We start from the raw sequence: 27452 nt of genomic DNA, 5'->3' as shown, positions 1-27452 counted from the left end.
GTTCAAGTACCAGTTTGACTAGATTTCTTGAGGTCCCTTTCAACTTTGATTCTGCAATTAAATGATATTTCAATTCCATTCAGCACTTATGATCTCCTCCTAAAACGCCTAAATTTATGCACATCAAAAAAAAAAAAGATATTTTCCTCTGCCCAGAGCTTATACCCCATCCCTGGAACCCTGGAATCTTACTGGTGAGATTTCACTATATCTATTCCTACTTTCAAGGCCACCAAGCCATTTTCCAGCCAAGCACTAACAAATGGAACTTTCTGGCTTGCTTTTTAATGGTTTCCTAAACACTTAGCATAGTGTCTGGCGTATAGTAAATACTTAATAAATGTTTTTTCATTCATTCATTCAATCAGTCATTCAAGAGAATTTCAAAGAGAATAAGAAAATTCTTAATGCTCTGGCAAAATTAGCTCTATGTCTGCTTTCTTTGTACTTAATATTAATAAAAATACTGATTCTTTTAAATCTGCAGGAATCTCTAGCTGAAAAGATTAATTTGGTGGAGGGTGGGAAGTTAATCCACTCAATTGCCTGAGCTCTACCCAAAGTCCAAACTCTCCTTGCTGATGAGTGAAAATTTACTGTATCTAGCTGAATGGAGACCATGATTCACATATCCCACACGTGTCAGCAGATGTCTATCCACTAAATATCAGGACCAACCTACCCTGAGCATCCTTCTATCTGACCTACTCTGACTCTGTACCACATTCTCCTTCCCCACTCCTTCCTTCCTTTCTTTTCTTTTAAGATAAAGCAATACTTCTATTGGAAAAATCAAATATTCTACCTTATGACTCCACTCACAATCTCTGATTACCTACTAAGGGTGAGGAGCCTGCAGCCTCAGGGCCACATGTGACCTAGTTCCTCACCCCTCTCCTAGATAATAACCCACTGTCAATGATCTTTGTATGTGTTATATACTCCAATTAGAATGCGTGAAAAATGATTTTAAATCTTAGTAATAATTGTCTTGGAGACTCAAAGTTTCCCCACATCCCCTCTGTAAGGGATGATTGAATTTTGTTTCCACAGAAATGATATGGAACAGTATTTGAAGGCATTTTGATGGCTAATAAAACTGCTTGTAGAGTGGGGGGATGCTGGCCACCTGATAATCAGCATATCTAAGAGCAGATTCCTTTTCTTTGTTCTGAGGTCTTTTTCTGCATATCAAAAGAACTGCCGGCTGAGTGTCAATCACAAAAGATGAGATCCATTAACCCAGATTCTTCTACTTTTTATCATGGATATCCTGGAATCAAATCTTCAAACGTTTGTCAATTCTCTTAGCAATTGAGAAAAGTCCTTCCTCATGCTATCTGATGCAGACAAATGGGGAGGAGACTAAAAGGATTTTTTGGCTTGGCATTTTCTTTATTAAATAAAGAATAACGTATATGAGCATGAAAAGGGGGGAGGGATTGAAATGTGGAAATGAGAAGATGTAATCAGGGGTGGAGTTTAGGTGTTCAGTTAGGCTGTGAACTCTGAAATGATGACCAATGAGATGTGGGGTGGAAAATTTGAATCAGGACGATTATAAAAGAATTTTATAATTGTCTTGAGGTGAGCTTGCACCTACGAAGTAACCCTTTTTCACAAGGGGTTAAAGGCCAAGTCACCATGACATGAAATAAAAATCTTTTTTTCTAAATTCACTCATGGCCAGGTGGAATGCTTGGTAAGACGATTATTTCTCACACCTCCCCTTACAAATTAAGTCTCTCCTTTACATTACATTACTAATGATGAAATGGCATTGAATCTTCTTATCCTGGTCAAATTCCAGCTCAGGCCTGAATTGATTTTAATCTTCTTAGGTTTAAGTGGAAATAGATTCTTCTGCCTAGATAGCCCAAGAGTGAGAGTAGTCTGATATGATGGGGGGGTTCTTATAGAACAAGTATTTCCTCTGACAATAGAATAATGGTGGGTGATATCAGTCCCTATTGACCAAGATTAAGTGACCTAAGTAATGTACTCAAGACCTCATTTTAATATAGCCCACCTCTCAGTGTGTTGACCAGTCAGAGTTGATAGATCCCCTTAGGAACATCTAGTCTTTGAAGGGCATATAACCCTGTACCTCCAAATCCCAAATCAAACCAGTTCTGAACTAGCCCCTTTAGCAGGGCCCAGTTTTGGACTGAACTCCCATGCAATGAATGTCAAGCCAGCTTGAGAGAAATAAAAACATGAATTTGACCTAATCATTTGTCTCTTTCTTAGAACAAACTCTGGTTTTGGGGTTCACAATTAAAATTGGGGTTCTACAAATGCAAACTCCATGAGAGTAAGGACTATAGCAGCAGCAAATGGAATAGGATGGAGAACAGGAAAGCAAACAGTGTTGAATATCCACACATACACACATACACACACACACATACATGCACCAGGTAGTAAAGTATACAATTTTCTTAACTCTTCCACTTGGGAAGAGGCAGTGGAAAAAACACTGACATTGCAATCAGAGGAACTGGATTAAAATCATGGCTCCATTACTTACACAAATCTATTAATTGTGTGATTTTTGAACTCTCTGGGTCTAAATTCTTCATATGTAAGATGAAGAGATCAGATTAGATGGCTTCTGAAACCACTCCCAGTTTTTAAATCTACGATCTGATGATGATTTTCTCCACCTCAATCCAAATACATCAGATTTCTTGGAAACTTCCATTAAGATTTATGTATCTTTATGATGTATTGTTTTTATCCACTGCCTTTAAGATCAAATATTGAATTAAACTGAACTTGGAAGCAGATTTTCAAATTACCATTTGTATCAGTAAGGCAAGATTCACGATATCGATGGTGACCATGTATATGCCTGTATGGTTAGGAATTGCAAAGTATAAGAGACTCTCTGTATAGAAGGCAGAAGAAGTAAAATATTTATTCAGACACCAGAGGATCAAATCCCAAAACCAATAACCCCAATTGGACATAGCAGTAATTGTATCCCAAAACCAGTAAATCCACCTCAATGTAACAGCAAAGAGATTAAAAGACAGTATCACAGCAAAGAGCAAAGCCATCCTATAACCTTCCCTTCTGCTAAGGCCTTCCCATAAACACTCACTCAGGAATCCTAACTGTCTGCTTGCCTGTGTCCCCTCCTCCCATAGTTCTGAAAGCCTCTGGAGTTCTCAGAGCCCTTCCAGTTCTCTCTTCTTCATCATCTTCTTCTTCTCCTCAAAGCTCTCTAGTCTGAGCTTAATGGCTACCCACAGGGCATATATGTCTTGTTTAGGGCCCTGGGGCTTAGCACCTACTTAGCAAATGGGCCTTCCTACAAACAGGCCTCTCCTAATCAAGCTTCCCTTAACTAGCTCCCCCTGAGGCCTACTAAATGGCTGGGGAAGATCTTTGATCACATTAGCAACACACCATTTCACAAAATATAAGAACTAGATTTTTGACAAATAGTGACACATATTCAATACATTACTAAGAAGAAATTACAATTTTTGTGAGAGAAAAAAGATTTTTGTACTACAAAGTAAAAATTATTTTAAAATATTACTTAATTCATCTTTATCTCATCATCTAAAATGTATTTTTGTATATTTTTCATAATGAACATACCATATGTGTAATTAGTTATAAATCAATAAGTGTGATAAAAATAGTTTGTGAATCACCACTCTAGAGGGTATTTTGGATATTTATAAAGAAGAAGCTATCATAGCATATGAAAGACCTCGGGGAAGTCATTAAATTACTAGGTGACATAAGGAACTTCTAAGCCTGAAAATTGCAGAAAAGGTGCTAATCTGCATTGGTAGAGGAGGTTACCAAAGAAATGACAAGTCTAGATATGCTTATATGTCATTGTGAATATGCATATAACTCATATATGTAAATATATGCATGTGTACATACTTTACATATATTTTGTTATATATGCATGTACATATCTATGGTAGTAATTTAGGATTAAATGAAAGGAAAATAGAAAACTGCCAAAAGATTAACTGTTTTAAGAGTTTTTTCATCTGAAGGTTTTTCATCTTTTATTTCAGAAAGAAAATAAATGCCCAAATTGACCAATCATATAACATCTCCAAAAGTTGTCTCTGAATTATTGCAAGTAATAACTAGCCATCAAAATCGACAATATTCTTAAAAGTAAAACCAACTTTATCGCCATGTCAAATATTTAAATTAAAATTAAAAGATTTCATTAAAAATGGAAACATTACTAAAACTGGAACTAAATAATTGAAATGGAAACAGGTTAATAATTATGTCTCTGTGTTAAGGCAAAAACTGAATGTCTTTAAAAATTTTGTGAGAAACAATAAAATTAATATAGAGTTGCACAAACATCCAACAAGTATTCTGATGCAAAAATTAGGATTTTTTTTTCTTTCTGTCATTCTTAAGACATTGGCAATCTCAGTTTTCATAGGAATAACAAACTGAACTAGATTTATTTGACATTAAAGGTCTACATTCACATCATGAAAGCAAAAAATCATTGCAATTAAGGAAAGGTTTGCCTGATGCCCATACTAAGCTAAAAAGAAATTGGGGTAAAAATCATCCTAGGAACTTTAAGTAACTTTGAAATACACCTTAAAGGGAGCCAAATTATGTATGTCAGCCATGGGATGCTACAGCAGGAAAAGTAAAGTGTGATGGAGGAAAGGGGGAATTACATTGTCCTTTTGCAAAAGAGGAAGACTTTTTGGGTGGAAATTTCATATTTGACTTCAATATAAGTATAGAGCATATTTCATTCCAAAGAACCTCAAAGTATTCCTAATTTAACTAATATAAAGCTATACATGACTATTGTTCCATTTAAATTTGAATTGCAACTGCTTTTAGGTTAAAGCAGAGAAACTGTAATGTATCAGTGCCAATAATTACCAAACTCGGGCCGGTCTCTTTGATGAAGAGATATTTCCCAACAAATTTATGATTTCTGTAGTCTAGAATATCTCTTCATGAGGTCCAGGAGCCGCTTCTGCTTAGTAAGAGTTTTTTGATATTTCTGCTAGAGTTCTTTTTTTTCCCCTCCAAATTTATCTTTACTTAAGACAGGAAAGGAATCTCTCCTCATGCCAATTCAACTTCTACTCAGCTGCCAAAGCAATTTTCCTAAAGTGTAGGAAACCAGCGCCCCCCCCAATGCTGACATAATCAGTTCCAATGGCTCCCTGTTATTGCCAGGATTATATAAAATTCTCTGTTAGGCTTTAAAGCCCTTCACAATCTGGTCCTTTCCTACCTTTCTGGCTCCTTACACTATTCCCATCCATATAATCTACAATCCAGATCTTTTCTTCCCGAAATTTCATGTCTACTTTCGTTTGTTTATTTGAATAGATGAAAAAGCAAAAAGATATATGTCTCCATATTTTTACAGCATGCAAGAGTAGTTAAAATAATGTCTTCAGGTAGGTAGCATTACTCAGGAACCTTTAGGCTTCACAGAGGCATGACAAGGATCAACAAACAAAACAAGAACACCAATTTTTTAAAAGTCGCATGTGGTCCAGAGAAAGAACTATGGAGTCTGAATGCAGATTGAGGCAAACTATTTGTCTCTTTTTTCCCCTTCTTTTTTGGTTTTGTTTCTTCTTTTTCATGATTCTTTCCATTGGTTATAATTCTTCTTTACAACTTGACTAATGTGTAAATAAGTTTAATGTGAAAGTATATGTAGAACCTATATCCGGTTACATGCCATCTTGGGGGAGGGGGTAGTAGAGGAAGGGGAAGAAAATTTGGAACACCAAAACTTGTGGAACTGAGTGTTGTAAACTAAAAATAAAAAATAAATTTGAAAAATTTTAAAAATAGAAGTCACATGTGGGGTTTTATCCATCAATAAACTCCATAAGGGAGCATGGTACTTTTTTTTTATCATTCGTCATAGAACTTCTAAAGATAGATTTTAGTATATAAAAGTTTCCAATTCACCAACGCTTAGGTAGCTTCTATATTCTTGGTTTTGTTTTTTTGTTTTTTGTTTTTTGAAAGAAGAAATACATGTAGAATCAGGTCACCAAAACACACATGCACACACATGTGGTGTATATATGTATATATACATATACACACCTGTAGGTGGTACAGTGGTTAGAGTGCTGGGCCTGGAGTTAGGAAGAATCATCTTTGTGAGTACAAATCCAGCCTCAGATATTTTCTGGCTGTGTGATCTTCGGCAAGTCACTTAACCCTGTTGGTCTTATCTGTAAAATGAGGCCGAGAAGGAAATGGCAAACCACTCTACTATCTCTGCCAAGAAAACCCTAAAAGGGGTCATGAAGAGTCAGACACAACTGAAATGACTGAACAACAAGAAAATATGTGTGTGTTTGAGTATGTGTAGATGTATACATGAAAATTTTAGTCAAAATTTTTAAATTTATTTTAGTTAAATATTAAATTGAACTGGAATATTATACCTGGAAATCATCATAATGGCCTATTTGCTATTCCTTGTGTATGACATTCTGTGTTTTTAACTGGCTGTTCCCTAGTCTTGAAATGTTCTCCTTACATATCTCTGCCTCCTAGCTTCCCTGGCCTGCAAGACTCAACTCATATCCCAACTTCCTCAAGAAACCTTTCCAAGTCCCTCCCATTTCTAATGCCTCCCTTGAAGATTAATTTCTATTTATACTCTATATTATTTTGTATGTATAATAGTTATTTGCATGTTGTGCTCCCCCACTAAGGGTGAAGACCTCAATTTTCCTTTCTTTATAACCCCATTGCTTAAGGCATTACCTTATGCATAGATAAGTACTTAAATGCTTGTTGACTGAAACTAAGTCTCAGAAAAGTGACTTTTCCAAGTCATAAAATTAGTGAGAGGCAGATGTAGCCCTAGAAACGAATGGCAAATATAATATTATAGATGTATTGAGTTCAAGCGATAAGTGTACCATTTACTAACCAGGCCAGAGAATCATAGATTTAACTGACAGGACCCTACAGTTTATCTAATCCAATCTCCTCATTTTAAAGATGAGGAAACTGAGGGGAACTAAAAGATTTATCCAGGATCACATGTCTAGGTTTCAGTTTCCTCATTTTATAAATAAAAATAGATTATATCTAAGGTCTTTTACATTTCACATTCATTGAGTATGTGAAACCCCTAATCCACTCTTCTTTCTACAATATAAGTTATAAGGGTAGCTCTCTGTGTGTTAACGGAATTATCATAACCCAGGGGTGGGGAAGTATAAGAATAATGTTACTAGCAGCTGCTGTGGAGGTATAAGGCCAATAACATCAGCACATAGGTAGGCTGCTAGCACAGGTTCTTTGTTCTGCTTTTCTAAGGAAAGCAACTTTAAGGGGTTTACACTCTCACTGTAATTAAACATACATTATCATTCATTTAGTTCAGGGGGAAAAGCCAGCATCCTGAACTCCAGAGAAAACACAAATAGAAATTAAAAGCAGAAATTATATAAACAGAGCAAATAACACAAATCAGCTGACAGGGCTTCTAACTGTCTGTCCATACCAATACATATATAGCACCAATATCTAGGTTTTCAAAGCTGGGGGGCTCCTTAATGGCTACCCAGAATCTCCTCTGGCCAAATCACACAAACACTTTTCCAATGAGTGAGAAAGCAAAAAGCTAACCTCAGAGTATATATACACTTATTCAGGGTCAGAGGGTGTCACTACCATGTGATTCAAACTCATGTGACTTAGTCTTCCTTGTGGCTTAAACAGGTAATCAAAGACTCTTGATTCAATCAAAGGCAAGGCTCAATCAAAGGCACTTGATTGCTTTAGTGCCAAGAAGTACTCCAAAAGAAAAAATAGTGAAAAGTCCCACTTTGCTTGCCATTACAGGAACCTTGAGGCCACACATAGCCCTCTAAGTCCTTGGGTGCAGCCTTTTGACTGAAACCAAGTTTTACAGACCAAATCCTTTTATTAAGGGGATTTGTTCTGTGAAGTTTGGATTCAGTCAAAGGGCCACACTTGAGGACCTAGAGGGCCACATGTGGCCTCAAGGCAACAGCTTGCCTACTCCTAGTCTAACCAAAAGATTTCTTGGATTCATTTTGTCAACATAAATCCATAAGAGAGTTCAAACAACAGAAACTAAACAATAGAAATATCTATCTTTGCGGCATATACACATGCAAGGCAATAAGATTGACCCAATCTTTCATACCACTACTGCAGTTGCATAGATCAGAGGCTGGCAGATAAAGTTGGAAGGAGGCTGGATTTATGGTCTGTAGGGTCAAGATTAAACTCCTGGTCCTGTTGTTTATTATCTATGCGGCCTTAAGAACTCACAGTATAATGGGGAAGACAAGACACAAACTATATACACACAAGATATATACAGAATCAATTAGAAATAATCTTAAAGAGAGGTTACTACGGAGGGATGAGAAAAACTTCTTGCAGAAGCTAGAATGCTGAAACTTTAAAGATGTTAAGGAAACCAGGGAAAGAGATAACAATGAAGAGCATCCAGACATAGAGAACAACCAGTGAAAATGCCAGGAGTAGGGAGATGGAGTGTCTTGTGGACCGAACAGCAAGTCCAATGTCATTGCAAGTGAAATAAAGTGTAAGAAAAGTGGAAAGCAGAAAGTATCTGATAATGAAAGGCCTTCAAAGCCAAATAAAATTTTTTATTTGATCCTGGAGGTAATGGACAGCCAGAGGAATTTCCTGAAGATGAGTGAGACATGGTCAGATCTGTGTTTCAGGAATATTTATTTGATAGCTGAATGAAAAGAGTTGAAGGCAACTTGAGGCAGAAAAAACAATCAGAAGGCTATTACAATAGTCTAGGCCTATAGCAAGGTGGTAGCAGTGTCAGACGAGAGAAGGGGAGAGATGTAATGAAGGCAAAATCAAAAAACTTTTGCAACACATTAGATACATGAAACTTAGGAACAGGGAAGAGTTTTGGGAAAAGATCACGAGTTCAGGTTTGGACCTATTGAGTTTAACTAGGGGACATCCCAGTTAAATAGATCCAATACACACTTGAAGATGTGAAGCTGAAGATCAGCAAAGAGGAGAGTGCTGGACAAAAAGATGCCAGGATCATCTGCATAGAGATGATAACTGAATCTATGGGAGCTGATGAAATCACCAAATGAAATAGTATAGAAAGAGAAGAGAAAAGGGCTCAGAAGAGAACTTGAGAAGGCACTGTTATTGGGCATGACCTGGCTGAAGATCCAGCAAAGTGAATGAGAAGTAGTGGTCAGACATATGGAGAACCTCAGAGAACTAAGAGAGCAGCAGCAAGAAGAGAGAAGAAAATATCAAAGAGAAGAGGGTATTTAATAGGGTCAACCACTGCAGAGAGGCTAAGAAGAATGATTAAGAAAAGGTTCATTGGATTTGGCAACTGAAAAATAATTGGTAAATTTGGAGAGAGCAATTTCAGTTGAATGATGAGTTGATAGGAAAAGAATTCAAGGCACTAATTATAAATTGCCCTTTCGAGGAGTTTAGCTATGAAAGAAAGATATAGTACGATAGCTATCTGGGATAGATAGATAAAGTAAGGATTTGGGGAAGATGGAAGAGACAAGTGTGTTTGTAAACAGTAGGAAAGACAGAGGGATACTGAAGAGAAATGACAAGAAGGATGATAGAGAAGGTCATCTTCTGGAAGACAGACCAGAATTGGATCACTTGTACATGTAGAGAGGCTCCTTGTCAAGGAGAAAGAAGCACCTCTTTATGTGAGGCAGGTGTAAAAAAGATGGTGGAAGACATCTGAACAATGTGAGATGAGAAGGAGATAAGAGGGAATTTTCAGCAAATATTCTCCTTTTTTTAAGTGAAAAATGAGGTAAGGTTCTCAGAGGCAGCTGGTGGCACAGTGGATAGAACACTGGGCCTGGAGTAAGAAAGACAGTTCAAATCTGGCATCAGATACTTACCAACTGTGTAACCCTGGGCAAATCACTTAACCTATAGTTGTGTTGACTTCCTCAGCTGTCAAATGGGCATAGTAATAACACATACCTCACATGGTTGTTGTAAGGATCAAATGAGATGATATTTGTAATAGCACAGTGCCTGACACAGAGTACATGTTACATAAATGCTTATTCCTCTCCCTCTTTCCTTTCTCAGCTGAGAAAGTCAGGGTGCTTTCAGAAAGGTTAAAAAGGTCTGAAAAAGCAACTACAGGATAGCCAATAAACTGGGGAGGTGTAACAGATTGCCTTGCCCCAGTAAGAAACCCAGTTTACATTATGTAATAAATTTGTAGAAGAATTAACACAATTTCAAGATTTTCTCCAGTTTCATTTAGTAGCAGATGAGTTGTTGTTCATCCTTCGTTTCAGAAGAGGACTAATGATATCACATAAGAAGGAATGAAGACAGTGGATGGTGGGAATAACGCATGGCTGAGATATGTCAAGGCAAGAAATTCCATAGAATAGCGTGCAAGGGACTGGAGAGAAGAGAATAGCATAAAATATGCACATGGTTTGATTTGTTATCCTGTGATATATTAAATGGGCACAACTACTGAGAAGTCTTATGGTAGAAATAAAGAAAACTTTTTTTTAATTAAATCCGTGTGTACACTCATATACTGTCACATCCCTTTCTTTATTCACTTGCTTTATTATAGTAGATTTGTAAAGCTTATTTTAATCATTCTCTAGGTAATCTCATATAAAATATGAACCTGACCTAATTCAATCATCTTATTAGTAAACTGCAGAATTTTTCAATCTCTGCAACATTATGCATGACATAAAGCTTTAACTAATCCTCACAATGAAAATAATTTGAATTGCTCAAATAATGTTAAACAATCAGTGACTAGAAATATCTTCTGTTCTACAGTGTGTTCTGTGTCCCTGATTCAATAGATTGATTTTGATTTAAAAAAAAATTTTCTAGGATATGTCCATCTTTTAAAGCTTTGGGAATGGTATATTCGACATTTATTTTTTAAAAATTTAAGAAAAATTAAAAACTAAGCAATATATACAAACATTTAAATAAAAAAAATTGGTGCTCCTACTTAATTTAGTAATTCTTTAAAAGAATAATAAATTTTTTCAATCAAAATTCAGATAGCTGAAGCATAGCCTATCAATCACTTGTATAATATATATGCAATATCAATGTATATCCCTTTCTAATTTCTATGTATTAACTAAAATTATTTGGCCTGTTTCTTAGCTAAAGTGAAAATTATAGGTTTATATAATACACTAAAATAAGTAAACTTCAAAATGCTACCTAAATCCTATTTTTATTCTAACAAAAGTTCTATAAAATTAACAAGTAGAAAAAATCTGTTTATTCTCTAATAAAGTTTGCAAGATTTTCAGGAAATCATCCTCCTCTCTGTCTACCCTGTGATTTAAAACAGTATAAATGTGTAACCAACATTGCTTACGTTCACCGTTAGTTTTTTATTCCTTTTCGAGTTTCATCAAGAAGTTTCTAATAACATATTAAGTAATAATGAAGGGAACACATTTTCAAATACACATAAAGCTAATATTTTAAAATTTTAATGTGAAAAAAAAGATTTGTTGCTCTTATCTTACCATTTAAATAGTTCCAGGAAATGTCCTAGCCAACTTAGTGTTTTGATATGCATATTGGAAATGGTTTTAGTTTTTTTAAATATGTACATATTTATAGCATTCGTTAAACTTAACACATTTTTAAAAAATTATTTCCTCGAAGAAGGAGTTTGTGTGGCCATTGTATAACCACACCTGGGCAGGATTAATTTACAAATACTTTAATTAGTAGTCAAGAATGTTTACAGGCCAAATTATCCAAAAGAGATTCTGAATGTTAATTATCTGCTGTTTTCATATGCAAGGTTCATAATGGGTAGATTACTCTTCCCCTGACTATTTTATACATGTCTTTTTTATATAAAATTTTGTTTTCATTTCACAAGTATTTTTTCTCTTCCTTTAGAAGAAAAGAGAGGGCGAAGAAACCCTTGTAGCAAATACCCTGATCGATACTGAAGCTGACTAGTGACCTTTAAAACCAACGAAAACGACACTGTTACCTGAATCGTCATCCCCTTACCTTCCAAGGGACAAAATTGATTAATTAGAATTTTATCGTTGGCGTAAAGAAGAGATTGGCTTTGGAACTTGATATCTGTCCCCGTTCCATCAATAACCACTTTAAACTGAAAGAAATGGTTACGTTTTCACCAAAATTACATGAAGTCATTAACATAAAATTTGCTCTAGGAGCTCGTAGCCACAATAGGGTCCGCAGAAGACTTTATTAAATAAGTTCAGAAAAGAAACAGCGAAAGGATTGATGATTAGTGCATATTGTTTCCATTTTTAAAAATCTAGGTAGTTCAATGTGTATATGGTCTATTATGGTTATAAAGTTATCTCCCTACTTCCAAAATCACTCTTTATCACCCGGATCTGGATCTCTCTAATGTCTTCACAAACTAGGGCGGAGGTGGGAGTGGGGGGTGGGGAAGATAGTCTACTCTTTTCTTTTGGTTCCGTTAATAGATAATGAGGTTGGAAACATCCATCACAAAGATGATTCTGAGGGGAGTTATTTTTAAACTCTGCGGGAAAACTTCCTACTTGGATTGGAACTTAAAATGTTTCTCCCCACCTCCAACTAAGCTCACTGAGAGTTAAAACGGAGAGAGAAAGAGACAGACAGACAGAGACATAGACACAGAGACAGAGAGACAAAGACCGAGACACAGGGACAGAGAGAGAGAGAGAGAGAGAGAGAGAGAGAGAGAGAGAGAGAGAGAGAGAGTTGAGAGAGAGAGAGAGAGAGAGAGAGAGAGAGAGAGAGAGAGAGAGAGAGAGAGAGAGTCTATATGAAAAAATTCCGTGCTACAATGACAAGCGTTTCCAGAAACACAGCTTCGATCCAGGGCGCGCACAGCCACACACACACACACACACACACACACAACCAAACAGATAGAGAACGCTAAACGGTGTCTGCTAGCCGGACCACCAAGCCACAAAAATCAGCGAGTACCAACCCGAGCTAGCTTTCTATGGAAAGCCTACGTCTCACTCTGTCCCAGCCCCCTTCTACTAGCGCAGAGACACATCAGAACACCCCAAAAGGTCAGAATTAAAGTGTGCCTGATCGCTAGTTAATTTATAAAAAGGACGGAAAAAGGAGAGCTCCGGAAAAGAGAAAAACGTTTTGTTCCTTCCTCCATGACCCCTTTAGGTGGCAACTACACTAAAGCTGATGTCCTCTCCAATCAATACAAATTAAGAGCAGTAGTAACAGAAACTCCGCGCCCCCGGAGCTGCAGTTTCTCCAGCCTCTACACTGCAGGGAAGGAGAGGGCTCACCTGGCACAGCAAATTGGAAAGCGCCACCTTGATCTCCGAGAGCTTGGCCTGGCAGCTGACTGCAGTCAGTCGAAGAGTTAAGCACTTGAAAAGCCCAATGAGTCCGATAAGTACGTTGTTCTGCTCCTGGGCACAACTTGAGGGCTACGAGGTTGGATGAGAGGGGATGCTCCAGGATTTCCGCCGCGGTGTCAGTGGCTGCTGCTACTGACCGAGCTAAGGGAAAAGGAGCTGGAAGACACTGTGAAGAGTCATTGCTGGCTCGCAGCAAGTTCTCAATTAGGAAACTCTTTCCCAGGTTCCCAAAGCCTGGAGTTGTGTCTAGTAGTGCAGGGGAGCCCAGTATATCCCAGTGCACTCCAGTGCGGGCAGATAAAGCACTGGGAAGCATAGTGAAGAAGAGCAGGCAGGCACGCACGCAATTCAGTCTTTTCCACACTTTCTTCTGCTCCACTCTTTGCTGGCGCCGGGCAGCTGCAGCTGGACTTGGTCTAAGACTCTGCAGCTACCTTCTGCTCTCTTGCCACAGCCTCCCATGGAACTAAAGCGAGCACAGAGGGTGGAGAAAGAGGGAGAGGGGACTAAGGACCATGGGAAGAGGCGGTTGGGGAAACGAATCATTATTATTTATTTGGGTTGACTTATTTTTTTTTTAAGAAGGGAGGAGCAAAGCGTCAGGTTTCTCAGGCAGTGTGGAAATAACTCTAAGGACTTGGAGGGTGTCTCTCATTTTCTATGTTAAACAAGATTTGTTTGTTTTTTTTCCCTTGTGGACTGGAAGATGTGTAGCACCCATCTATAAAAATGTCACTCTACAAAATTGTAGATCCAGCCAACAATAAGATTTGGTTCCAAGAGTCTGTACAAGAGGAAGAGGAGGAGAAGAAAGAGTTGGGAATGGGATGAGGGGAAACAAAATGAGAAAGTGCTACACTCTACACAGTGAGTTTGACAAACGCTGATTTTGCGACTTTTCGCCCGGGAGAGAACAGAGACAGAACAGTATGTCCTAACCCCAAGTAAAGTTTCTGGTGCTGAGCCTGCATGGAGCTATGTCTTAGAGCCAGACTATGTTCTCTGGCGCTGCCCATTTTGGGAAAACTCCTAGCACAGAGTACAGACACAATGTGGGGACTGGGAAAGTTATAATAGAAAAGAATCTTTAATGATTTGTAAAAGTTTCAATTGCCAAGGAACCTTTGTAAGGGAACTGCTTTGTTTGGACCCCACAGGAAAAAAAAGTGCTTTTTAAAACGCACTACTATTTGAATTTTCTCATCCTTGAAGAGCTTTCCTTTGAGAACGAAGGGCAAACAACAACAATCTTTCATTTAGAGAAGAAGCTGGTCTCTCCACCACCCCCACCACTCCTGTCCACTCTACCCTACTATAGAGTCTTTTGGCTTCCTGTGGTTCATTTCTGGGTATGTTTCAAATGTTATTTGTAGTAGCTATCTTGAAAGTTGGCTAGTGCCTTTGCCCTAGAAGTGCTGACTTTCTAAACTAAAGAGCTGATGAAGGCAGAGCTTCTTGGATTGGGCTTGTTCACAAACTTCTCAAATTTATGATCGGAGAGAGGCATTACTAGAACAGCAGACAAAAGTGAGGTTGGAAAGTTTGTTGTTTTCTCCTCATAGAAAAATGAAGACTGTTGTATTACTTTGGAAGGGTTATATTTGTCATTTCTTCACTTTGAAAACTAAAGACACTTATTTAATCTAGTACTATCAGGCAGTCATGTGAGGCCAGGCGAATAAATGAAGAAAATTATAAAACATGCTCTTATACGTGTCATTGGTGATCCTCCAACTGCAATACAACTTTAAGAGGGCCTCTTTTACATTCTGGCATAGTTTAAAAATAAATTTCACCCTTAATCAGGTTTTTTTTTTTGCTATTGTAGTTACCAATGATCTCTTAATTGCCCAATCAAATGGCCCTTTTTTCAGTCTTCATCCTTCTTGACCATTTTCTATCATTTAACACAATTGATTGCCCTCTCCTCTGGAAGTTCTCTGGTTTGTGACATTGCTCTCTGCTTATTTTCTTTGTACCTTTCTGATTGATACTTACTCTTTTACTGGTTCTTCATCCAGGCTGCACCTACTAATGTGTGTTGATTTAAGTCTCTGGTTCCCTTCTCTTTACATTCTGTGCAATCTTATTTGGTAATCTCATCAGCTCTTATGGTATCAATGGACAATTCTATCCACATTTTTATATCAAAACAGAGTTTGTGGCACATTACCAACTGCCTAACAGTGCCTACATTATCTCTAACTTTAAGATTCCTATGGGCATCTCAAACTCAAAATGTTCAAAAGATAATTTGCTGAAGAATTTGCTGAAGAAATTTACTGAATTTACCGAAGAAAAAACCCTCTTCTTTTCCATACTTCCCTATTATTTTTTCTTTTTCTAAATATTTATTTTATTTCTTGTTACATTTTGAGTTCCAAGCTATTTCCCTCTATCCCTCCCAGTCCTGAACTAGAGAAGGCCAACATTTGACAGAGATACACACACACATACACACATGCACATGCATAGGCACAGGCACATGTGTGTGTGCGTGTGTGCCCGTGTGTATATGTAAGAGAGAAATCATATAATATATACTTCCACATATCAGTTCTTTCTCTGGTGGTAGATAACATCTTCCTTCATAGGTCCTTTGTACTTGATTTGAATATTCATATAACTCAAAATAGCTTAGTTATTCACAGTTACTCTTGAAACAATATTGCTGTTACTGTATATATCTTTCTCTTCGTTCTATTCCTTTCACTCTTCATTATTTTCTGCAAGTCTTTCCATGATTTTCTAAAACCAAACTTCTTGTCATTTCTTACAGAATCTGGCCACTGGACCCAGATGACTCTGGGGGAGAAAGTGAGGCTGCTGATTTTGCACAGCCCTCCCTCACTCCAATCAAAGTCAGTTGCAAGTCATGTCATCATCTCCCTGATGTCATGGTCCTCTTCGGGAATGAAGGACAAACCACAACCACATTTCTTATAGCACATTAATATTCCTTCACAATCACATACCACAACTTATTCAGCCATTCCTCACTTGATGGATGTCCCCTCAATTTCCAGTTCTTTGCCACCACAAAGAGAGCTGCTATAAATATTTTAGAACATATAGATTCTTTTCCTTTTCTCTGATCACCTTGGGAAACAAACCTAGTAGTGGCATTGCTGAGTCAAAGGGTGTACGCAGTTTTCCAACTCCTTGGGCATAATTCCAGATTGCTCTCTAAAAAATGGTTGGATTTCACAGTTCCAACAACAGTGTATTGTGTCCCAATTTTTCTTCAAGCCCTCAAACATTTGTCATTTTCTCCTTCTATCATTTTAATCAAACTGATAAATGTGAGATATCTCAAAGTTGTTTTAATTTGCATTTCTCTAATCAATAATAATTTAGAGTATTTTTATATAACTATATATAGCTTTGAATTTCCCATCCAAAAACTGCCTGTTCATATCCTTTGACCATCCATTGATTGGAGAATGACTCATATTCTTATAAGTTCTCTATATATTTGAGATAATGAAGCTTTTATCTGAGAAACTATAAAAAAACTTCCCCAATTTTCTGCTTCCTTCTAATCTTGGCTACATTTGACTTTATTTGTACAAACCCCTTTTAATTTAATTAATGAAAATTATCTGTTTACATCTCACAATGTTCTCCATCTCTTGTTTATTCATCAATTCTTCTACCCATAAATCTGAGAGGTAATATGTTCCATGTTCTTCTAATTTACTTATAATACCTCATTTTGTGTCTAGGTCATATATCCATTTGGCCTTATCTTTATAAATGGTGTAACATTGGTCTATACCTAATTTCTGCCAGACTGCTTTCCTTGTTTTCTCAATTATTGTCAAATAGTGAATTCTTATCCCAAAAGCTTAAATCTGTACATTTATCAAACAGGATCACTATAATCATTTGCTACTGTGTATCATATATCTACTCTATTTCACTCCTCCACCATTCCATTTCTTAGCCAGTACCAGACAGTTTTGATAATTACCACTTCATAATACAGTTTAAGATCTGGCACTGCTAGAACTCCTTCCATTACATTTTCTTTCACTAATTTCTTTGATATTCTTAACCTTTTGTTCTTCCAAATGAATTTTTTCCACATCAATAAAATAAATTTTTGGTAATTTTATTAGATGGCTCTGAATAAGCAGGTAGAATTGTCATTTTATTATATTGGCTAAGCCACCTATGCACAATTTATATTTCTCCTATTATTTAAATCAGACATTATTTGTGTAAAAGGTGCTTTATAATTATGTTCATATAGTTCCTGGGTTTGTCTTGGCAGGCATACTCCCAAATATTTTTTATTATCTACAGTTATTTTAAATGAAATATCTCTATCTCTTCTCACAGGGTTTTGTTGGTGATATGTAGAAATGTTGATGATTATGTGGGTTTATGTATATCCTACTACTTTTTAAAAATTGTTAATTGTTTCTACTAACTTCTTAGTTGAATCTCTAGGATTTTCCAAGTATATCATCATATCATCTGCAAAAAGAGAAAATTTTATTACCTCATTGTTCATTCTGATTCCTTCAATTTCTTTTTTCTTCTCATTGCTATTTCAAGTTTTCTTCTCCTCTCCTCTCCTCACCTCTCATCTCCCTTCCCCTCCGCTCCTTGCCCTCCCTTACATTCTTCTCTCATTCCTTAATTTCATTTTTTAGATATCATCCTTTCATATTCAGCTCACACCTGTACCCTCTTTCTTATTATATACTCCTTCTAACTACCCCAATAATGAGAAAGGTCTTATGAGGTACAAATATGATCTTCCCATGTAGGAATGTAAACTATTTAATCTTATTAAGTCACTTATTTTTTATTTTTTAGTTATTTATTTTTAGTTTTCAATATTCACTTCCATAAGTTTTAAATTCCCCCCTCTCCCCAAGATAGCCTGCAATGTAATATAGGCTCTACATATACATTCCTATAAAATATATTTTCACATTAGTCATGTTGTATAGAAGAATTAAAATGAATGGGAGAAACCATGAGAAACAAAACCAAAACAAAACAAACAAAAAAAGAAAATAGTCTGCTTCACTCTGCATTCAGATTCCATAGTTCTTTCTCTGGATGTGGATGGTATTTTCCATCATGAATCCTGAGGAATTGTTTTAGATCCTTGTATTGCTGAGAAGGGCTAAGTCTATCAAAATCAGTCATCACATGCTGTGGCTGTTACTGAGTACAAAGTTCTCCTTGTTCTGCTCACATCTCACTCAGCATCAGTTCATATATGTCTTTCCAGGTTTTTCTGAAGTCTGCCTGCTCCTCATTTTTTATAGTACAAGAGTATTCCATTACATTCATACACCACAACTTGTTCAGCCATTCCCCAGTTGATGGGATTCCCCTCATTTTCCAGTTCTTGCCCGCCACAAAGAGAGCTGCTATAAATATTTTTGTACATGTGGGTCCTTTTCCCATTTTTGTGATCTCTTTGGAATACAGCCCAAGAAGTGGTATTGCTTGGTCAAAGGGTAAGCACAGTTTTATACCTCTTTGGGCATAGTTCCAAATTGCTTTCCAGAATGGTTGGATCAGCTCACAGCTCCATCAACAATGAATTAGTGTTCCAACTTTTCCATATCTTCTCCAAAATTTGTCATTTTCCTGTTTTGTCATGTTAGCCAATCTAATAGGTGTAATGTGGTATCTCGGAGTTGTTTTGATTTGTATCTCTCTAATCAATAGTGATTTAGAGCATTTTTTCATATGACTATAGATAGCTTTAATTTCTTCCTCTGAAAACTGCCTGTTCAAATCCTTTGACCATTTATCAATTGGGGAATGATTTATATTCTGTAAATTTGACTCAGTTTTCTATACATTTTAGAAATGAGGCCTGTACCAGAGACACTAGTTGTAAAAATTCTTTGCCAGTTTTCTGCTTGCCTCTTAATCTTGGTTGCATTGGCTTTGTTTCTGCAAAAACTTTTCAATTTAATGTAATCAAAATTATCCATTTTGCATTTCATAACGTTCTCCATTTCTTGTTCAGATATAAATTCTCCATAAATTTGACAGATAAACTATTCCTTGCTCCCCTAATTTGTTTATAGTATCAGCCTTTATATCTAAATCATGTACCCATTTGCATTTGATTTTGATATACAATGTCAGATGTTGGTCTATGCCCAGTTTCTGCCGTACTATTTTCCAGTTTTCCCAGCAGTTTTTTGCCAAATAGTGAGTTCTTATCCCAGAAGCTGGGGTCTTTGGGTTTATCAAACAGTAGACTGCAATAATCATTGACTACTGTGTCTTGTGTACCTCACTTATTCCACTGATCTCCTCCTCTATTGCTTAGCCAGTACCAAGTAGTTTTGATGATTGCTGCTTTAAAATACAATTCAAGATCTGGTATGGGTAGGCCACCTTCCCTTGCATTTCTTTTCATTAATTCCATTGATATTCTGGACATTTTGTTCTTTCAGGTGAATTTTGAATTATTTTTTCTATCTCTATAAAATAATGTTTTGGTAGTTTGATTGGTATGGCACTGAATAAGTAATTCAGCTAGGTAGAATTGTCATTTTATTATATTAGATCGGCCTACCCATGAGCAACTGGTGTTTTTCCAGTTATTTCGATCTGACTTTATTTGTATGAAAAGTGTTTTGTAATTGTGTTCATATAGTTCCCAGGTTTATTTTGGCAGGTAGATTCTCAAATATTTTATAATGTCTACTGTAACTTTAAATGGAATTTCTCTTTCTATCTCTTGCTGTTGGGCTTTGTTAGTAAAAGAAATGCAAATGATTTATGTAGGTTTATTTCATATCCTGCAACCTTGCTAAAGTTGTTTATTATTTCAAGTAGTTTTTTACTTCATTCTCTAAGTATATCATCATATCATATGCAAAGAGTGATAACTTAGTTACTTCATTGCCTATTCTAATTCCTTCAATTTCTATTTCTGCTCTTATTGCTAAAGCTAACATTTCTAGTACCATAATGAATAACAGTGGTGATAACGGACATCCTTGTTTCACCCCCAATCTTACTGGAATTGCATCTAGCTCATTTCCATTACATATACACTTGCTGATGGCTTCAGGTAGATGCTACTTATCATTTTAAGGAATACTCCATTTATTCCTATGATCTCTAATGTTTTTAATAGGAATGGGTGTTGTGTTTTGTCAAAAGCTTTTCCTGCATCTATTGAGATAATCATATGGTTTCTGTTAGTTTTGTTGTTGATATGATCAATTATGCTGATAGTTTTCCTAATATTGAACCAGCTCTACATTCCTGGTATAAATCCTACCTGATCAAAGTGCATTATTCTCATGATAGGTTGGTGAAATCTTTTTGTTAATATTTTATTTAAAATTTTTGCATCTATATTGATTAGGTAAATTGGCCTATAATTTTCTTTCTCTGTTTTGGCTTTTCCATCTTTAGGTATCAGTAACATATTTGTATCATAAAAAGAATTTGTATCATAAAAAGAAGACTCCGTCTTCACCAATTTTCCCAAATAGTCTATATAGTATTGAAATTAATTGTTCTTTAAATGTTTAGTAGAATTTGCTTGTAAATCCATCTGGCCCTGGCCAGTTTTTCCTAGGGAGTTCATTGATGGTTTGCTCAATTTCTTTTGCTGAGATGGGATTATTTTACTTCCTTTTCTGTTAATCTGGGCAATTTATATTTTTGTAAATATTAATCCATTTCACTAAGATTGCCAAATTTATGGCAACACAACTGGGCAAAATAATTCCTAATTATTGTTTTAATTTCCTCCTTGTTAGTGGTGTATTCACCCTTTTAATTTTTGATACTGGTAATTTGGTTTTTTTAATCAAATTAGCCAAAGGTTTATCAAATTCTATGGTTTTTTTTTTCATAAAACCAGCTCTTAGTTTTATTTATTAGTTCAGTAGTTTTCTCAATTTCAGTTTTGTTAATCTTTCCTTTGCTCTTCAGTATTTCTGATTTGATATTTAATTGGGGATTTTTAATTTTTTCTTTTTCCAGGTTTTTCAGTTCCATGTCCAATTCATTTATCATTATTTTATTCGTGTAAGCATTCAGAGATATAAAACTTCCCCTAAGAACTGCTTTTGCTGCATCCCTTAAGTTTTGGTATTTTGTCTCATTGTTGTCATTCCCTTGAAAGAAGTTATAGATTGTTGATTGTTTCTATGATTTGTTATTTGACCCATTTGTTCTTTAGGATTAGATTATTTAGTTTCCAATTAATTTTTAGTTTATCTTTCCATGGCCCTTTATTACATATAGTTTTTATTGCATTATGATCTGTGATGCATTACCATTTCTGCCTCTCTGCACTGGATCGTGAGGTTTTTATTCCCTAGTATATGGTCAACTTTTGTGTATGTGCCATGTACCACTGAGGAAAAAGGTATATTCCTTTCTATCCCCATTCAATTTTCTCCATAGGTCTATCATATACACTTTCTCTAAAATTCTATTCACCTCCTTAACTTCTTTCTCATTTATTTTGAGGTTAGATTCATCAAGTTCAGAGAGGGGGAGATTGAGGTCCTCCATTAGTATATTTTGCTGTCTAATTCTTCCTGTAACTCTCTTAACTTCTCCTCTAAGAATCTGGATGCTATACCACTTGATGCATATATGTTTAGTAATGATATTACTTCATTGCCTATGGTGCCATTTAGCAGGATATAGTGTCCTTCCTTATCTCTTTTGATTAGGTCTATTTTTGCTTTTGCTTTGTCTGAGATTTGGATTACTGCCCCTGCTTTTTTTTATTTCAGCTGAAGCATAATATATTCTACTCCAGCCTTTTACTTTTTACCCTGTGTGTATCCCTCTGTTTCAAATGTATTTCTTATAAACAACATATTATGGGATTATGGTTTTTAATCCATTCTGCGATCTGCTTCTGTTTTATAGGAGAGTTCATCCCATTCCCATTCACAGTTATGATTCTTATATTTCTTGCATTCCAACAGTTTTAAATTCACCCTATTATACTCTTATCTAACCTGATAAATCATATTTTTTCATATTGCACTTGCAGTCCTCTAAAACATCCAAAACTATTTTTTAAAGACTAATGGCTTCCAGTAATGCCTCTCTTGCCTAAGTAGTCCAGACCTGGTTCAGGCTTAGTTTAGGTTTGATATTAGAATGAATTAAGACATTCACAGACCATCTAGAAATTAATGACAAGTTTACTTATACATAATATGGAAAAGATATTCAGCAAGGAAACATCATTGATTTATTGAATGTAACTTCCCTGACTCTGTGTTGGCCATGTTGGGGAGCCAGTCAAGACTGAGCAAGCAACTCTTAGGAGTTGTTCTCCTTCTAATGTACTTAGGCCACCAGGAAGTCACTTCAGTAGTTTGTGCTCTAGCCCACTGAACCAATTAACTATCAAGGACTGTCCTTTTTAGGGAAAAACTTGCCTATCCTAAATGGGCTAGACTGCAGGTTTAGATTCAGTCAAAGGGCCATGCTTGCGGACCTCGAGGGTCTATGTGGCCTTGAGGCCACAGGTTCCCCACCCCCTGGTTCTAAAGCATAGGGCTTCAGGAAAAGCTACCCCAGCTTACATGACAGGGCCTTAGTAAAAACAAACCTATCCTACATGGCAGAAACCCTAGTAGATATTGCTCCTATCATACTCCACCCCTTGGAGGCAAAATCTTAAATATCTTCTAAAGAAACTTCCACCACTTTTAGTGACTTTAGAGTCATTGCTAGACAACCCTAATCCCAGGTATGTGAGAAGCCTACCAAGTGCTCCATGGCAGCACTGAAAGAGGAGCTTAGTTAAGCCAAAAGATGAACAAAGAGAGATAGCAATTGGCAATGAATAATGTAGCAAGCGCCTGAATGATTGAAAGAATCTATAGAACAAGAAGCAGAAATCTCAGGCTTTACCTTCTACCTTTAGAAGTATTAAGTCCCAAATATTAGTGATCTCATCCATATGACATCCATGACATCCATAATGTAGAATTTTTGCAGCATACAGTGAGTCTTGATGTAAAGAAGTGACCATGAGCAGCAGTAACACCTGAAACATCAGGGCAGTGGCCCTAGAAATGTCACTTCTGTTATAGTCACTGATCCTCATCGTAGGTCAGGATCACATGTAGTCAAGAAGTCATTATCCTTTTTTTACGCACCCTATTCCCATTCTAGGATAAACACTGAGAATCATTCTTACAACCACCCATTCGATGTTCCTCTGTTCACTTGCTAGGAACTCCCTCCCCCCGTGAGCCCCATGGCAAGAAAGAATACCAACTATTTACCCCTAAAGAGATCTCTGATGAGAGATTGCTCTTCTTCCTTAAGGGCTAGGTTGAGTTTCACCTCCTTCTTGTTTCTAGAAAACAATACATCTCCCAACCATTCTATTCCTTGGTCCTCCAAATCCTTTCTGAGAAGATTTTTCAGGCAGCAAAGTAGAATTTTATCAGTTCCAGACTACAATACACAATTGGCTACTATTGGGCCCATTTTGCTGAAACCCATTCCACTGAGATCCTGAGCTGCCTGCTCTTCCTGGGTGCTGCCTGCTACCAATGTCCCCATGTGCCAATGTCCAGAACTGCCCCCTTGTGTCAAGAGCAAAAAAATGCCCTCTGATGCCAATGTCTAAGCAATGCTCCTCTACACTGGGGCTTAGAAATAACCCTGTGCTGAGGACTGAGTGTTAGCAGCATATTCCAGGTTCCGAATGTTGACTATCTAGTCAGACCATGCACTGCCATGGGTACTGCCATGGCCCCCTTGTTCTTGATCCAAAGCATTGAAGTATTTCCACTTTGCTTCTATGCCAGGGGTAGATTTCTGCCTTCCTGTGCTCTTCTATCTGCTACTCCCCTATTCCAAGGCCTATTGTCTCCTGTACTGATCTGAGAATTGTTCCCCTGTACCAGGGCTCTGCTGTCTGCTGCCAGTGTCACTGTTCCCAGGTAGTCTACTACACTGATGGCTCAGAAAACTCCAAAGGGCCAGCTAATTCAGAGCTTGGGTTCCTTTTTCTGTCAGTGGTCATCTTCTCTAATGTAGGAAATTGCTCCTGCTTCCTATTGAGGGAATCAGTCACTCCGTATGATGGGAATTTGGGAGGCTGCCATGAACACTAGGAATGTCCAACTCAGGATTTCTCACTTATGAGACATAAACAGACACAAAGTAAAAGAGGCATTTAAAGGTTGCTTTAGGTTAGTACATGTAGTATAGCTGCCATCTATTAACAGCCATTATTTCTGCTAGGTAAGGGTGGGGAAGAGTTGGGGTAAAGAAACCTGGGGCTTTCGTTAGGTCTTCTCCATAGGGGCCATTCACACACCTCTCACTAGTTGTTCCAGCAGAAAAAAAGTTATATTTCTCCAGAGTGAAATTGAAAGTTTTCTCTCCTTTTAAACTGATGTAGCCCCCTACCCTGTTCTCAGCCAATCAATGTCTACACTTGCTGACATCTAAACTTCTGAAAAGTCTCTGGAGTCAGTGAAAGGATCAGTTATTATCCACTTGAATGTCTTGAGCAGTTCCAATGGGAACCTCACAGAATTACTTCTCTGTGCTCATTTGGGCCTATCTTAACACAAGGACTTCCCACCTCCTAAAAGAAAGAAGAAAAAAGGAAAAGGAGATAAAGACCAATGCTAACTCCTTTACTTACCAAAGAATATCTTTCTATCTACCACCACTTACAGAGAAGTTGAAGAACCACCAGGCTCCCTAGTGTTTCATCTTACATAGGTAGGAGAGGCAGATAAAACATAAGCTTAGAGATTCTGCTCTCCTGAACAAGTGGCAGAGGAGCTTCTACTTTTATGTTTACAGCTGAAAGAAAAGATGACAAGATCAAGATGAATCCCAGAAGATATATGTCTTAAAGTCCTCTTATTTCTGCTTCTGTTGAGTTTCGTGCTCTTACAACAATTCTGGCCTGCTCCCCAAAAGCATAATAATATCTTATTTCCTACATTCCAAAGGTCTTCCTTATCTGAAAGTCAATGTAGTTGGTGTCCCTTTTCAAAAGGCAGGGTCAATTTTGAACTGAGGAGATCATGAGAGAAAATTAAACTCTCATTTCAATCTAACTGACTTATTAAGGATCAGAGTTTTAAATCAAGGGGATCATTCCCCATTGATAAACAAAGTACCTCCTCCTCAGATCCTCATTCTAGTCTACAATTATGACTACAACTTTAAATCAAGGAAATTCTGCAGTATTCATTATAGAAAGCTGCCTCCTTAATTTTTGATCCATTGTGAACCACTCTTTCCACAGACCTATTGTACTGGTAAGAGCAGAATGAGGCATTTTCCGCTCCTCCCCTCGCCCCTCAATTTCCCAATTTGGTCACCAGAAGCAAATAGATAATATAATAACATGCTCTTTTGGAGGGAGAACCCCACTGAACATTGAAAGGGCTTTCCAACATTCTGAGTCTCCATGAAGTTAGTACAATTGCTTCCTATGTAGTGCTAGCTTAAATGACCCAAAAGAATTCTCTGTCCCAAAATATTTTCCTGCCATAAAATCTAAAAGCACCATTAAAAGATATTTCTTTGGTTTAAATATTTTTCTAATCCTGATTTCTGAGTGGTGGGATTAGGTTTTATATTACACTCAGGTGGCTTTGCCAAGATAATTTTGGTCACCTTTGTGACTTTTGGCAGATCACTTAACATTTCCATGTCTGTTTCCTCACCTATAAAATGAGAAAACTGGACTAGATGACCCAAAAGGCTGTTCCATTCCTAAATTTATGGTACTGAGAAGTACAACCATATAAAGAATTGTTTTATCTCCATATTGGAGCATAAAGGGGAATAAATTTCCCCAAATCACTATGTTAAACAGGCTGGGAGTTTTCCTCTACTCTACAAGTTTCAGTTTGACTTGAACATAAAAACCTGAACAGAATATAGAAGCTTCGCCAAAGTCTGTACAGAAGGAAATCCTCTTAAAGGTAAAAGCTTCATGCCAAGGGTCAGAATATATTCAAAGGTTTTTAAATGATACTTTATCAATGAATCTGTATTTAATTTACTTTTTTCTCAAATATTTCTCCATTTCTCCAACCTCCAAATCACCTTGGATCTTCAAAATAGATTCTAAAAGTTCTGAATCACCTCTGAAAGGCATTTATCATCCTGTCTTCATTCTAGGTCTTGCAAGTATCTTGCACTTATTATCTTACTTTTCTGCTTATGTCTTTTCTGCCAAGATCTATGTTTTTGTTATTGTTACCTTGTTTTGCTTGTTTTGGGGTTTTTGTATGTGTACTGACTTGAGATGTCTGTTTAATTATTCATCTCTGTGCTCTGAATCCCATATTGGCTGTCACTTTTATTAACTTTCTCTTCTAAAGCTGGGAGCCCTTCCAGTTTTCTCCTAGGCCATTCTGTTACTTTGTCATTACTTATTCATTGATCATTTGTAACTGTTTCGCTGCTTGGTCCAATCCAAAATTCAACCTGAGAATACTAAAAATTTTGAGGAAAATGCACGAGCACTTTAGGACTATATTCTGTCCTCCTCTTGTTCATTGATTTAGCCCACATTCCTATATGTCCAGGCATAGGAGACAGCTAGAGAAAATGCCAGGAGCTGAAAGATGGAATGTCTTGTTGAAAACACCCAGAAGGTTGGTGTCACTGGATCAGAGAGTATGTGGCAGAGTGTAAGGTATAAGAAGACTGGGAATGTATGAGGGAGCTAGGTTATGAAAGGCTTTGAGTGCCAGAAGATTTTATATTTGATCCTGGAAGTGACAAGGATTACCTTGAGTTTATTGAGTAGGTGAGTGACATGGTCCAACCTTCTCTTTAGGAAAATCTGCTCTTTTAGTGACTGAATTGAAGATGGATTGGACTGAAGAGAGACCTGAGGCAGGCAGATCCATCAGGCTGTTGTGATGATGGCCTGCACCAGAATGGTGGTAGTATCAAAGGAGATAAGGGAGCATACGTGAGAGATGAAGCAAAAGTGAAAACAGGCCTTGGCAAAAAATTAGATATGTTGGATTGTATGTTGTGGGGCAGGGGGAAGGG

The 27452-nt window shown here is 37.0% G+C and overlaps 1 protein-coding gene across 1 annotated transcript in view; it reads right to left on the bottom strand.

Moving 5' to 3' along the window:
- Positions 1 to 13802, bottom strand: part of DBX2 (developing brain homeobox 2) — a 64705-nt gene extending 50903 nt beyond the window's left edge. The window contains exon 1 of the mRNA XM_036759707.1: positions 13347 to 13802. Coding sequence (XP_036615602.1) covers positions 13347 to 13737 — 391 coding nt within the window. The 5' untranslated portion in view covers positions 13738 to 13802. The remainder of the gene's footprint in view (positions 1 to 13346) is intronic.
- Positions 13803 to 27452: the final 13650 nt, after the last annotated feature.

Source organism: Trichosurus vulpecula, chromosome 5 (assembly GCF_011100635.1).
Source record: "Trichosurus vulpecula isolate mTriVul1 chromosome 5, mTriVul1.pri, whole genome shotgun sequence".
Lineage (NCBI taxonomy): Eukaryota > Metazoa > Chordata > Mammalia > Diprotodontia > Phalangeridae > Trichosurus > Trichosurus vulpecula.
The sequence above is the reverse complement of the archived record's forward strand: the minus strand, read 5'-3'. Positions and strand labels throughout refer to the sequence as shown.